Raw genomic sequence first — 14,673 nt, forward strand, 5'->3', positions numbered from 1 at the left:
ATATAATTTTATAAGTTATTGGTCTAGGCTATTTTGATAATTACAAGATCAATACAATAATATAAAATATAATTTAAAATATCTTGTAAATGATAAAATTTTTATTGTAATTCACATCCCATAAGTTTACCATAAGCTTATCTAGCAACTACCAATTAGATAAAATATACGGATATGAGTTACAAATAATATTCACAAAAAAATTTCAATCTAATTTATATTAAAATTGTTCAATCATAATAAAAAATAATAACTGTAATAATTATCAAACATTAATCAACATAAAAACTCATATGATAACTATAATCATGATAAAACATAAATAATATATTTATGTGAAAATAAATACTATTTTATAATTTCAAGCATATGCATGTGAATGATCAAATAAATATCTAAGGATAATAATTTTTTTATTTATTATATGCAAAATATTATCAATATGTCATATAAGAAAATCATAAAAAAAATATAATTTATATAACTTTTAATTTTGTATGGAACCTTTATACCGGTTAACCCTATTAAATTGGACTGATCCAAAATGAGACTACTCAAATTGGACTCATACATTTGGGTCAACCATTCGCCCAATTAGGCTCATTAAGATTAAAATTGATTAAAATAAAAAAAATAATTAAAAAATAATTTTTCTTTGAATTTGATCAAGACTTAATTAATCGAATCTAAATCTAATCAAATAATCACAATAAAGTCATGATCAAAGCATTTGATTAAAATAAATCAAATTAATTAATTTTATAATTAAGGATATGAGTTAAGAATTTTTAATTTCTAAAAGGTAAAACTATACTTTTTAATTAGGATTATATTAATTTTTTTTTAATTTTTTAATGGCATAATTGGAAAGTAAACTTAGGGACACATATTGAAATTATTTGATTTATAAGGGATAAAACTATCCTTTTAATTAAAAACCCTAATTGTTACTCTCTTTTTGTTATTGTTGTGCGAGGTATAGTCATCGCCACCGTGGACGACCATCGCTTGCGTGTGACCTCCTCTACCCACATGTGACTATGCACATATGTTGCCCATGATTGCCACGATGTGGCTATACATACACTCGTCGCCTAGCAACCCCGTTGGCCTTTGCCATTCAGTGAGGTCGACTACGGCCAGTAAATGCCATCGCAATGGCAATATTGCAATCGTTAAACGCAACAATAGTGGCCAAAGCTATCACACATAGTGGGTTTATGCAACCATCGCATGTAGTGATGTTGTATAGCCACCTTAGGTTGTGGCACCCCACAATGATTACATTTAAACTAGTGATCATGAAAGGCCATTGCCATTAATAATATTATTATCGATAAAAAGCTATCGATGGTGGTCCACTAGTCAAGCACAATAAACCTCGCATTGTTTGACATATTAGATAGAAAAATAAATCGACAATAATACCTTTTGGCAAATCGACAAAAGCAAATCGATAGATAGATAGATGAATCATTCATGTATAGTAAATAAAAACAAAATAATACCTTTTTGCAAGCGAAAGGTACTAACAAATATATCTAAAGTATTTGATTTCATAAACTTGGCTCTAATACCAAATGTGAGCATAAAAACTATCCTTATGCTTTAGTTATGTGAAAAATTTTATTGTCAAAATCTGAAATAAAACAACAATAAATCTAAATTTATGATGTATATCTTTCTATGTGGTTTAAAAAACTTTTATTTGATATGCGGACGTGCCGTCATCGGATCTGAAAACTATAATGATGTTGATCTACAATGAGAACTAGATTCATCTTTTCTTATCATTCTATCCTTCACAGGACGAAAGAAGATATGATATCTCTTATTGATTGATTCACATGACTAACTAAGGGGAGACGAGAGAAATATATAATCTTTCAATAATGTCATATATCCTTATATCTTCTTATCCATGTATTTATATATTCACATATCCACACATTGTATTTTTAATCCCTAAAAGATTTTATTTATTTATAGATAAGAATAGAGGGTTTATGATAAGAAATTAGAAGAGTCACTCTTATCAAATCATAGATGGGACCCATAATCTAATATGAACTGCTGCAGTTCCTTCTGCTGTTTGGCTTCCTTAAGTTGGATTAAATCTACGTAGCATAAAAATGATGGGTGGAATTCAGAGTCAACTTTTCATGTTGACAGTTCCAAACCAACTAGAAATTTATTAGAAAAGGCTCGCTGCTTTGATGCTGGATGATCTAAAAATGTCCTTGCAACGGAAAGGCAATGTGTAACAGTACATTAACCTAACCAAGGCCTCTCTACCAGAGGCAGGTTCAGGAAACAAAGACTCATCTGTGGCATAATGCACCAAATCTAATTGACCAACTCATTGCTGTTGATCCAAGTTTGTGAAGGTCAATAAGTTTAAATAATACATCTTTAAATCTTTGGTACATGACTAAAGGAAAAAAAGAACAAATAGGAAAACATTTATATGATCTCAATAATACATCTTTAGATCCTTGTTGCATTGTTGGTGCATCACAGTGCACTATAGTTAATTTTGTCATCTGGATGATTAACCATCCCAAAACAAATGACTGATTGCCGTACCAAGCAAGGCAATGCATTCATCAATCACACTATTAACAACTAGACGACCTTTAAGAAAATACACGACTGCTTCCTTTTTACATTTGAGGAAAAACAAAAAGAAAACATGCATCATGACCTTTTTACATTCGAGGAAAAACAAAAAGAAAACATGCATCATGACGGCATGGAGATTACATAAACAACTGAACACTGGAGCAGTTAGATGTCCTGGGAGACCGGACTTTATAGCAGGCTGAAGAAGGTTTATTGATGAAAATCAACCAATATGTCTGGTCTTTCGATGATCTGGTCTACGTTGGGCAGACTCAACTTGGCTTGACTCTGCTCCATTGTTCATAAGCTTCTTTAAAATGCATGCCATGGCCAGCTGGGTGCCAATGTTAGGGCGGCGTCGAGAAAGGCAAATGATGCCACCAAGAAGCAAAAGCCCGTTTGCTATCCACTTCTTTGAAGATCTAGATGGTTTTTTCTGTGCAATATCCACCCTACTTTGACTGCCAAAGTCACTGCCTGATCTCTCTTTAACTTTCTGAATACTTGTCTCAGCAGCATTCGTTTCCAACTCTGGTGGGACCTGAGTCAGGAAAAAACATCTACTTCAGTATTAAAAAATTAGGTTCTTTTATGATTTCATCAACTTGGAACTTAAGGAAATTGTTTACAGATGCATAAAGCAGCATGGCTACATAGACCAACAAACCCATCTGTCTTCATTACAGCGGACAAGACAGAAGAACTCAGTGGTGGTGCTAACAGGTTTGACCATGTATTGACATTGCATGGCACGAATCTTTGTAAAAGGGTTTTGAAAAACGGCTAAGCCTTTTAAACAACTGCAGTGGTTTTCTGATGAACTGAACAATTGGCATAGGTGCTAGCAAATAAAAGCCACCACAGAGATGGTCAAGCATGAGCCTTCAAAGCATGCAGCTTATTAGGCAGGAGATCATGTTAGTATGGGAAAAAAGGGAACCACATGGATTCCAACAATTGCTAGTCATATTTATCTTATTGAAACATGATGAGGAAGGCATTTTGCTAGAAGCAAGAATATCAAACAATACCCACCTGTTGTCAAGGATGCCAAAGAATCAATTTATTGCATCATATATTACAGATAATTAGCTGCAACTGAATTTTAGAATTTCAGATAAACATAGATCTATTCAAATGCCCTTTTCTAGACAATATGAGAGACCAGGGAAAACTTCTGATTATTTACAACAAGTAACACTAATTCAAAAAGAAACTTGCACATAGATGACCTAAACATTATCTAGGTAAAGCCACATAACAATGCAGACAGCAAAGACCAGCTGAATTTGAGAAATATATCTATCTTGCTTGCTTACATCTACACACACCCTTATTTTGCTAAGATTAAATGGAAGACTTAAATGGTGAGAATCTGATTCTCTTTTATCCCTTTCCATCAAAGAACTATTAAGCAACTTGAAGTTGGACTACTAATGCTGACCTTTTTAGTAAGTCTAAGAAGAATGGGGACCAATATTGAACGACTAGGATGGGAAGAATATTGACGCAGTGCACTATTCATCTTAGACACATAGCTCCATATTCCCTTGGCAAATGCCAGTTTTGCCATCTCAATATTGAGTCCAGCATCTTCTTGGTGCACCATTGTTATCTCACATGCATCCCTACCTGGAACTGCAACCGAAAGCTTCATCCAGTCACCACCAGAGATAAAAAGAAGATGAGAGATGACAAAAAAGGATATACAATTGACAAAGAGCTATGCTGATGAATAATTCATGTTCTTTGAACTTTATATAACTGCTAAAATCAGATTTGTAGTGTTTTATCTTTATCAACTATTAAAAGAAGATTTAATATAATCAACTAATAATCAGAATGCATAGAATTCAGAACCAAGCCCAGGTAAAAAACAATACACTACTGTTTTGATTGTTCTATTGAAGTATCAGATGTTACCATATACTGATGATTTTGATATCAATAGGGAGCTTGATTTTGTACAACCGATCACAAGTAAACTTTTCCAACTTGTTTTACAACCGTGACACAACAACAACAATAACAATAATAATAACAAAGCCGTAAGTCTCAACTATTTGGGGTTGGCTACATAGATCTTTTACCACCATTGAGATCTATAAAAAGTCATATGTTTAGTTAAGTTCAAAGTACTTAAATATTTATTTATATTAAAAATTTTTAGGTCTTTTTCTGCCTCTCTATGTACCATTAATATTAATTATTTTACTTCTTTTGGCTACCACATCCTGCGGTCTCCTCAGCACATGCCCATACCATCTTAAACAATTTTCTCTCATCTTATCTTCTATCAAAGTGATGCATAGTTGTTCACAAATAAAAATATTTCTTTTCTATTTTTTCTAGTAGCTCTACATATCCATCTCAATATTCTCATCTTGGTAACACAAACTTTTTATATATGTTTTTTCTTGACTACCCAACACTCATATCCATAAAACATTGTTAGTCTCACAACTGTCATATAAAATTTTTCTTTTAATCTTAAAGGTATCTGATGATCACACAAAACTTCTGACTTCCCTTGTCATTTTAACCATACTGTTTTCACTCTATGAATAATATCTTCAGCAATCTCTCCATTTTATTAGATAATTGATTCAAGATACCTAAAGTCTTTTCTTAAAAAGACTTCTTGTCTATCCAATTTAACTATATTATCTTGTCTATTTCTAGAATCACTAAAATTATATTTTATATATTTGGTTTTAGTCATAGTTAATTTAAAACCTTTGATTTTTAAGGTTTGCCTCCATAGCTTAAGTTTATAATTGATTTCACTTAGGCTCTCATCAAGTAAGATAATATCACCAGCAAATAAAATACACCAGAGAGGTCTATCATGTAAGTGACTAGTAAGTTCATCAATTATCAATGTGAAAAGATTGAGACTTAATGCAAATCTTTGATGTAATTATATGTTAATAGGAAACTCACTAAACACACTCCCTATAGTTCTAACACTAGTAGCTATATTACCATACATATATTTAATAACATCAATATAATTAGTGGATACATCTTCCTTTTCTAAAACCTACCATAATAAATCTCTACGAACCCTATCATATGTTTTCTCTAAGTTAATAAAAACCTTACATAAGTCTTTCTTTTTCTCCTTATATTTTTTCATTAATTATCATAATAAATAAATAACTTCTATGGTTGATTTTCCAAGCATAAAACTAAATTAATTTTTAAATATTTTTGTTTCAAGCCTTATCCTACTTTTGATAACTCTTTCCTAAAGTTATATAGTATGGCTCAAGATTTTAATTCCTCTATAAACAATTTTATATGTCATTCTTATTTTTGTAAATTAATACTAAAAAACTCTTTCTTCATTCATCAAAATATTTTCAAATCTCATAATTTTGTTAAATAAGCTATTTAACCAAGCTACTCCCTCGTCCCTTAAACTTTTTCAGGCCTCAATAGGGATATCATTATGTCTCACACTTTTAGTTATTTTCATCTTCTTTAATGCGGCCTTTACTTCATTAGCTCTAATTTTATGAATAAATATATGATTATTAAATCTATTACTATTATTTATTGTTAATTCTAAGTCCTAGTTTGAGATTGGAGATAATCTTTCAATTGTGATAGGATAATAGAAATATTTCATGCAAGCATGGTTTGAGATTGGAGATAATCTTTTAGTAGATTTTGAAGGCAAGGGTTTCATTGCACATTAACTGACATTAATGGTAAATTTAAAGATTATAAAATTTTATTATCATAGACTACAACTATATAATAACAACGAACCAACATTATGTATATTGGAAACCATGAACCTAGTCAAACCATGCCTTCCAAAAAAGCAAGAGTAGTTGATGCTAGCAACTAGTAGAGCAATTGTTAGATGACACGTTACTCAACAACAATGTTATCATAAACTTGATAAGAGAAGTTTCTTGCCTTCTCTTATACACCAACCCGATCTGAAAAAAACAACACGAACATACTTCTTTTCCCGTGGAGCTAGAGGATGTTCACAATCCTACAAAAACAATAAAAAAGATTTTAAGTTTTAGAGAAAAAAGACATCAGAGCAAAGTTAGAAAATTAAAAAAGCGATAATTCTCAATTTTTTTCTTTCTTTCTTTCTGATGAAAGTTAAGCTACGAAAGCAATATTTGATCCCAAGACATTGAGATGTATTATTAAGTTCTTCATAGCTAACACCCTCATAATTCTTGAAAGGCTGCGAGATATATAAGAATAAGTCTTCAGAACTTGACTACTTTGGGTCAACTATTTCCATCATTTTGTTTTTAGCAAAGACAATGTCCTCAATTGATGAGCACAGCCATTTGAGATGACTCTGCATGCCTCATTTACAAAACCGTGCACTTGAATAATTCTATTGTTGGCCATATCCTGATGATTGAAAATGAGTATCCGAGATTCAGAAACTCTGAGTGGTAAAATAAGATATTTCTATTTCACATCTATTTTCTGTAATAACATCCGCTACTATCAGTTTGCCCACCCTATTTGCAACAACATTAGCAATAGGCACTAAATTCATTTATCAGATAGGTGACAATACCTTGAAATGTGGTTCATCTTCAGTTATCATTATTTCAGTTGTAAGATACAATATCTGGGTTTCTTTCATTAAACTAATGTGTATCCTCAAGTTTGATGTATTATCAGAAAAAAAAAATTTGATGCCATAGACCTAATGGATGAACCTAGCAGTATCTCTTACTCTAAATTGTCAGTTTAAAAGCAAAGCTTGGACGATAATAATAAAAGATATATTATGCTGCATAAACTCCAAAAGATTTCAGAAATAGAAGATATACCATCAATTGAGAATGATAAAGCCACTATATATGTGTACAATTATCTCTGCAAGCTTGCTGGCTGATAAATATTTGTTTACATTACCTTAATAAGGCAAAAGAAAGTTTTGTCTTTTCCTTCCCACACACGCCATGCTAACACATATTCTCTTGGGGTCAGGAATGGAAACTTTTTTACAGAACGCCCAATTTCTGTCCCACTATTTTCATCAACTTGCAGTTGGTCATGCTGAATCAAAATCTTGTCCCACTCTTTTCTGTACTCATTATCCATATAGAAATCTCTTAATAACTCTGCCGAACATTTCTCGAATGTTGTAACACTAAGGTATTTAAGGGGACCATCCTGTGAAACCATGACAGTAAAATTCAGATGAAAGTTTTGAAGTACATGTCTTCCACAATTTGCTTAAATAGAAGATTGGATTGCTCTACAAACACTACATTGGTTGAAGTCTCTGCAGTAGTCCACCCTTAAAATAAAGAACACTAAGATACAAATTAAAGAATGTGACATTTAGGCAACGCTAAAGTGCAAGAGTTGAACTAGACTTGATTTACAAGAGCTGTTTGAATCTTGGAATTGCATGAAAAATCAGGAAAAGTATCTAAGGAGGCACAATTGTTTTCATCCCTTGAGCTATACTGCAGACCAGGGAGTTGAACACAGTTACATACAAAAACAATCAAGTGTTATAGCTGGTTAAGGTTATCGATGCAACAAAACAATCAAGCATGAGAAAGAAGATAATCTCTTGCAATTAAGCAGGTGTCAGTTCTGACTAGATTTCACAAATAATTTCTATAAAACCGAGGGAAGCAATGATCATGAGCATCTGATTGATGCTTTAAGCAAGAGATGTAGCCAGTTCCCCTGCCAAGAGAGGGGGGAAATGGGACCATAATGCCATCATGAAGTCATTTGATATATCACTATCCCTGTTAAAACAGAACGCATTACAAGCCAACATACCAGTTACCACTATCCCTGTTAATTTTATATATCGCTTCTAACAAAATAAATAAATAAATAAAATAAACATAATGCCATCATGAAGTCATGAACAATTGATAAAGCCGTTCAAGCATTCATAAGAATTAAGTGTCTAGCTTGTCACATTAGAAGCTTTAAAGAAATACCATATTGAGATTCGATGAGTCCATTTTGATGTCTGAAAAAAATGATGCTGTAGCAACTGGTTTATATGACTGAATTAGTGAATGATCAAACGCTTAAAATCACACTTTATGACAAAACAATAAAGTGCCAAAAGCCCAAAATTCATGCGTACATAACAGTTTCGTCTTAACAAATTAGTCAGAAGCATACTTTTGGCCGGCAGCACTTCGCTTTGTAGGACACAAGATCACTGCTTTTCTCAATCACATCTTCCCATCTCTCATTTTCTTCGAGATTCCCCTCCAAACTAACCATCAAGTCTCTCAGTTCAGCATCAGTTATGAGCTTAGATATCCTGCAGAAAGATCCACGCGAACCTTATTAATCTAAAATAACACTTTTATCAGTGTCAAACCGATACCAACCGCAACAAAACAAAAAAAGAGGGATCGAAATCATGAGATCCTGGACAAACCCTGCCGAAGGACCTCCTTCCAAACTCCCCATCGTGGTCGAGGCCGGCGACGATCCCGCAGCTACGGAGGCCGCCCGGTGGCGACGGGAGAAGAAGAGCCGCAGGAGCTGCCACGAGAGAAGGAGGAGCACGACGACCGCCGTCGCCCAACCGCCGCCGGGGTTCTCCCGCCAGAACTCGTCTGAATCGGGCAGTGCCCTCGCCGAATTGGGTGGTAGGGTTCGGGGCTCGGCCATCTAGTCGGCAGAGATGGGAAGGAGAACGAAGCGGAGAGGCGTGCAAGCGAGTGAGAGATGGATTGGATTCGTCGCTTCATACTCGGACAAGAAACAGTGGGCGGGTAATTTTGGAGTTTTGTCATATTAGTCCTCATGGCATTTATTATTCGGCGATTTTCCTAAAAAATACCTATCTCTTCTCGCTTTATTATTTTTTAAAACAGTACTCTTAATTAAAAAATATCCAAAATATTTCTAAAAAATTTCTCATTAAATTTTCACTCTTATTTTTTTTTTTTTGCAAATTTTAAACTATTATAATTTTTTATTTGGCTTGTTTACCGTTTATAGTATTTTTATTGAGACACTAAAAATACTATAAGTGAAAATATATTAGGTTTTTTTCGTTTAATCATCAAAATATCATATTTTTAGGTTTGTAATTGGCTTAATAGAGATTAAGAGTTTATTTTTATTATTTAAAAATATTTTTTAAATAGATTTTATAATATTTTTTATTATGATGATCAAAGCACTATAATAAACTAAAATTTTATTTTTATTTGGGTGATATTAGTCGTAAAATACTTATTTAAATATGATATATCAAATGGTTTCTAACATATTTTAATTCTATTTGACTCCTTTATTAGTATTTTTAAGAAGGTTTTATAATGCTTTAGTTACCATAATAAAAACATTATAAAATAAAAAAATTATAAGAATTTTTTTTTGAGAAATAATTTAGATATTTTTTGAATTAGTATTGATTGAGAAAAACTAAAGATGAGATATTATTTAAAAATACCTAAAATATGAATTTTTTAAGAAAAATCGTCCTTTACTATTTACAAATATCAGAAAACATAATACACATAAGAAATCAGTAATAATTAATTTATCAGTTCTCATGGAAAAGAATAGCCTCAAACATGTCACGTGAAAGTGCTGCATATATCACCATGTCCTATAGTGATATATCTCCGTCTTTGTTCAATTAGATTTTTTATGGAAAAATATGTACAACACAAAAAGTCTAGTCTTCTTTAATTATTATAGATTATATTGAAATTTATGCGGCATGAGAAGATAAGATCCGGTGAGTCATGGTCTTTGTCTTCTATTTCTTTATGAGGGTGGATATGGTTTTTGATGCTGTATCAAGACTTTGTCAAGAACAAGACAGACAATGAACACTACATTTTTTTTTGGTCAGAGATTTGTATTTAGGTGGACTGATTCAATCCTGCAGAAATGAATGAGATTTATAGATGCACATCTTTCCATATCAAATTCGTGAAAAAATAATTCCACTGGGAATGGTTTTTTAGGAACAATTTGATCCACCTGAAAGACATATATCTTACCCTCGTCATCTAGCATTGTGTGAATTGGGTTACTGGTCAAGTCAACCGTTGTGGTTAACAAGACCCCATAGATCAATAAGTATCATGAATTTTAATTCCGGTGATATAATCTTCATGCATAAGATCAATGATGCGAATAAAAAAGATGCACACCAAATGAAATCATGTCGAAGAACATTTGGCTAGGTAACATCATGGAAGCCCCAAGACATGATGCAGTATGGAAAAGATTGACATTATAAAACCTTCACATCATCAGCATAATCAATTTTAAGCACAAAATTGAAGCTTGAGCCAATTATGTGAATGTTGACTAACCATTATAAGGTGCAAATAACCAAACTCTTGTTATCAAAACTAGTTTTCAAGCAACACAACAGGGTATCTCAAACAATTTGTCTACTAAGAAATTGACAAATCACAATGTGCTAATTAAAGAAAACTGAACTTTGAACCGCATGATGATGTAGACTTCCCAGGCAACAAATGACAATTAGCTCACTCGTCCTCCTGACTACGCAACCTTGCTAACTTGTTGGTGACAACAATGTCAAGCTGTGCGGCACGCTCAACAATATGCTTGCGCTTCTTTGTCGAGATGTTGTGAGCAATTTCAGCACAATAAGTCCTGAAAGAGAAATTAAAAACGATAATTAGAACAAAGGAAGTGACAAATAATGCATTTGAATTGCCATATGAATATCTAACCCAGATGCGAGATACGTAGGGGTTTACCTGTTGTGCATCATGAGCAACTCCAACTCAGCAACATTGTGAACCACAAATTTCTTAAATCCATTTGGCAGGTAGTGGCGTGTCTTCTTGTCGGAACCATACCCAATATTTGGCATTAAGATACATCCTTTAAACTTTCTTCTTACACGGCTATCAATACCCTTAGGTCTACGCCAATTTGTCTGTCACCATAATATTCAAATTGTGAGGCAAAAGGAAAATAACCAATCAATGCAAGCATTAAAGAAAGTAGAAGACTCTGATGCCCAACATGACAAATGCAAAAAGATAGCTCAAATTTATAGGTTACTACCACAGCCACAGAGAGAGGGATCTGAAGATGCTAGCAACATTGGGTAATGTTACGAGAAAATACTATCATTTTCTGACTAAAATCAAAGCATTTGAAATCTGCTGGCTAAAGCTGGCCTAACTAACGCACAAATCAAAATTGTCAATCATAACACTTTTGCACTAGTGAAATTACAAGACTGACCACCAGTTCCTTCAGTAAGCGAGAGAGAGAGAGAGAGAGAGAGAGAGAGAGAGAGAGAGAGAGAGAGAGGAGGGAAGAATATAAAAGCATGACAAAATTGTACACCTCCTTGGGAACAATAATTTAACCACGTAGAAGACTGTTTGATAGATAATTTCACAACTGTAATCCTTAACAATCACAATTCTTACATCAGCACACTGAAGTGACTATTAACCCACGCACATTACAGTTTTCACTTTGTCTATGGATACAGAATGAACATGTTTTAAAACAAATGTAACTCAATACAAATGAAATTGTAATTCTAACTCCTAGGACATTTTACATGTTTCTTGAAGGCCACCTGTTCAATCTGACATCTATAGTTATAACTAGGACTCCAAGACCTTTACAAAATATAGCAATTTTCCTAATCAGTCACATGCATCTACATTAAACTCAGTAATTTATTTTGTGCTTACAATATTTATAGATTAATTCTGAGAAGTAAATCTTCAATATTGCTCCAAAAATTATTGTTCAGATTCTTCAGAATACTGCAACTATCAACTTCATTTAAAATTTAATATCACTATGCTGAATTCAGGCATTAAGAAAAGGAGAAGAATAAGTTAATCCTAGCAATTATCAATAATTCGATGAAGCATTTGGATGATGGTGAAGCAACTTATAAAGTATTACAAAAGATGATGTCAATTTTTTTTTCAATTTGAATAAAACAGTCTCTTATTAGTCAACTGGTAATCTATGTGGATAAATGCTGATAGAAGCCTCTCTTCAGTCAAATAACTCAGCCAAAATTTAAGAATCCAAACTAAACTTCCATAATCATTTTGTGGATGATTGACAAAACTTAACAAGTATGCATAGAACAAGAACAAGTTTTCACCAAACCCGGCTGACTCACATTTTCATCAGTCTACTTAACTTAAGAGCATCGTGATCAATCGATCTAATGTAACTATGCATAAACTTACATATTTTACCACATATCATCATTAAATATCATCTGCTGTGAAAACACTAGGAAAGAACGTATACAAGTGACAATAACAAGACATAGAAACAAAGACAAAGGCAGTACCCCTTACGACAGAAGAATCAACCTAAGAGGGCGACCTATGAATCGACTACAATGTCAACAGCTTACAGCAAAACCAAGTACCCAACCATCAACAAATGTAGCATAATAACCAAACCTGTATAATACATTTAGGAAACCAGGAGTAACAAATCAATCCTACCTTCACGCAGATCTTGCGGTCGCTCTGGGGCCTCTTGAACTTCTTGACGCGCTTCTTCACGATCCTCTTCGTGAGCAATGGAACCGCCATTTGTTCTTTGCGATCACCAAAAACCAAAGAACCGTTTTTCAGAAAATAAAACCACCATTATAATTCTTTTCCACAAAGCATCACAAGAAGCAGAAAGACAACAGGACATTGAGCGTCAAGAATCGGGCAGAATTACCTCACAACGGCTCGAAGACCACCGGATAGAGAGGCGGACTGCACACAGAGAGATCAATCGGATGAAATGTAGTATTAATACAACCGATATCGAGAACCCTAACCCTCAAACGAGAAAGGGCAAAAGTAGGGCGGCTTACCTCGGCGTTCTATCTTATCAACCCGCAGCCAAAGCCCTAACCCTAAAAGACCGAGGTTTATATAGGGACGCATCTGGTGTGAGTTCGATCCACCGTTGATTCACTGCCGCGGCTTCCATCATCGGACCCTGCTCTTGAGCGGATGCGTCAACCGAGGAAAGTTTCTGGGTGATGTGGCCTGCACGTCACCCTATCGATCTGTTATATTTCAATGTATTAGTTAGTATGATATTTTAAAAACAATCCCCGGGTTAATGTTATGGGTGAGTCACCAATTAGTTGTCAAAGGCATCGTCTTCGGGTTAGGCTCATCCGGATCAATCTCGATCCGGTTCTCGATACTGAAGCGTAAGTAATTGGATCATTATTGCGTCAATTTCGATCCGAGTCCGCTACGAACTTGATCCGATCGATCAGTAACATGATAAGTCGAGTTCCCATCAGAGAACGCAGCAGTAGATCTCGGCCGTCCAAAAGACCCAAGCGAAAAAAGTAATTAATATCCACCTGCAAACAAAGAATCCTATTTCCTCTCTCTCTCTCTCTCTCTCTCTCGCGTCAAGAACGAAACCCTCGAGTCTCTGATGATCTCCTCGCTCATAGATCTATCTTCTCGTTGCCTTGGCTTTGATTTGCTTTTGTCTATTAGATCGAGAAGAGAAGTTGCACTATGGGATAATTAAGCGGGCATTTGAATGTTTCTACAAACTAAGATTTGTCGTCGTCTTCTGATCAACAGGGAAACAGGATGAAGCTAGCGGGAATTGTAGCACAGTGATGCATGGTATCACCCGAGACATAGGAAAGATGAGCTTACGTCAACAGTTACTGTACAAGTACAGTTGGCATTCGCACAATAGACTGTTGACTAGGAAGAAAGATGAAGTGGACAACGACGACCGCAAAAGCAATCGGTGGCGATGATGACATTTTCTCACGGCTTTTTCTTCATAATATATGGATTATTTAAGAAGAATAGGATTGAGTTGGACGTTCTCAGGGGTTATTCATGGCGGGTAGATAGGAAAGGAAGGACCAAGGAATTGCACAGCCCACGTACACTCTTCTCGTTTCATCCATCGTATGGTCCAAATCAACGTCATAGTCCTCGTCGATCGATGTAAACGTAAGTTGTTGGAAGATTGGGAATTGCTACTCCATCCTCAACAAGATGATGTGCCTCGCCTGCTGCATGGTATAACTCA

The 14,673-nt window shown here is 34.2% G+C and overlaps 2 protein-coding genes across 3 annotated transcripts; both read right to left on the reverse strand.

The window, feature by feature from the left end:
* Positions 1-2,444: 2,444 nt before the first annotated feature.
* LOC135679218 (uncharacterized) lies at positions 2,445-9,365 on the reverse strand. The gene is made up of 6 exons (XM_065192715.1): positions 9,041-9,365; positions 8,776-8,920; positions 7,531-7,791; positions 6,553-6,634; positions 4,067-4,260; positions 2,445-3,163 (listed from the first exon to the last, which is right to left on the reverse strand). The coding sequence occupies exons 1-6, from the start codon at positions 9,274-9,276 to the stop codon at positions 2,846-2,848; spliced, it is 1,236 nt and encodes a 411-aa protein (XP_065048787.1). The 5' UTR covers positions 9,277-9,365; the 3' UTR covers positions 2,445-2,845.
* A 1,558-nt stretch (positions 9,366-10,923) lies between these two features.
* Positions 10,924-13,520, reverse strand: LOC103992309 (large ribosomal subunit protein eL32z). 2 transcript variants are annotated; one of them, XM_009411955.3, is made up of 5 exons: positions 13,469-13,520; positions 13,330-13,367; positions 13,104-13,198; positions 11,361-11,542; positions 10,924-11,253 (listed from the first exon to the last, which is right to left on the reverse strand). In XM_009411955.3, exons 3-5 carry the CDS (start codon positions 13,191-13,193, stop codon positions 11,124-11,126), a joined length of 402 nt encoding a protein of 133 aa, XP_009410230.1. In that variant the 5' UTR covers positions 13,194-13,198; positions 13,330-13,367; positions 13,469-13,520; the 3' UTR covers positions 10,924-11,123. The 2 variants fall into 2 exon arrangements, with proteins under 2 accessions (XP_009410230.1, XP_018684092.1); XM_018828547.2 differs by having other exon boundaries at positions 13,330-13,494.
* Positions 13,521-14,673: the final 1,153 nt, after the last annotated feature.

This window comes from Musa acuminata, chromosome BXJ1-7 (assembly GCF_036884655.1).
Source record: "Musa acuminata AAA Group cultivar baxijiao chromosome BXJ1-7, Cavendish_Baxijiao_AAA, whole genome shotgun sequence".
Classification (NCBI taxonomy): domain Eukaryota; kingdom Viridiplantae; phylum Streptophyta; class Magnoliopsida; order Zingiberales; family Musaceae; genus Musa; species Musa acuminata.

Coding starts and splice junctions, on each gene's coding strand:
- LOC135679218 (XM_065192715.1), bottom strand. CDS start 9,276: ATGGCCGAGCCCCGAACCCTACCACCCAATTCGGCGAGGGCACTGCCC. Junction 7,792..8,775: donor CGAAGTGCTGCCGGCCAAAA/GTATGCTTCTGA, acceptor ATGGTTTCACAG/GATGGTCCCCTTAAATACCT. Junction 6,635..7,530: donor CTTTCTTTTGCCTTATTAAG/GTAATGTAAACA, acceptor TTGTTTTTGTAG/GATTGTGAACATCCTCTAGC.
- LOC103992309 (XM_009411955.3), bottom strand. CDS start 13,193: ATGGCGGTTCCATTGCTCACGAAGAGGATCGTGAAGAAGCGCGTCAAG. Junction 11,543..13,103: donor ACCGCAAGATCTGCGTGAAG/GTAGGATTGATT, acceptor TTATGGTGACAG/ACAAATTGGCGTAGACCTAA. Junction 11,254..11,360: donor TTGCTCATGATGCACAACAG/GTAAACCCCTAC, acceptor TTTCTCTTTCAG/GACTTATTGTGCTGAAATTG.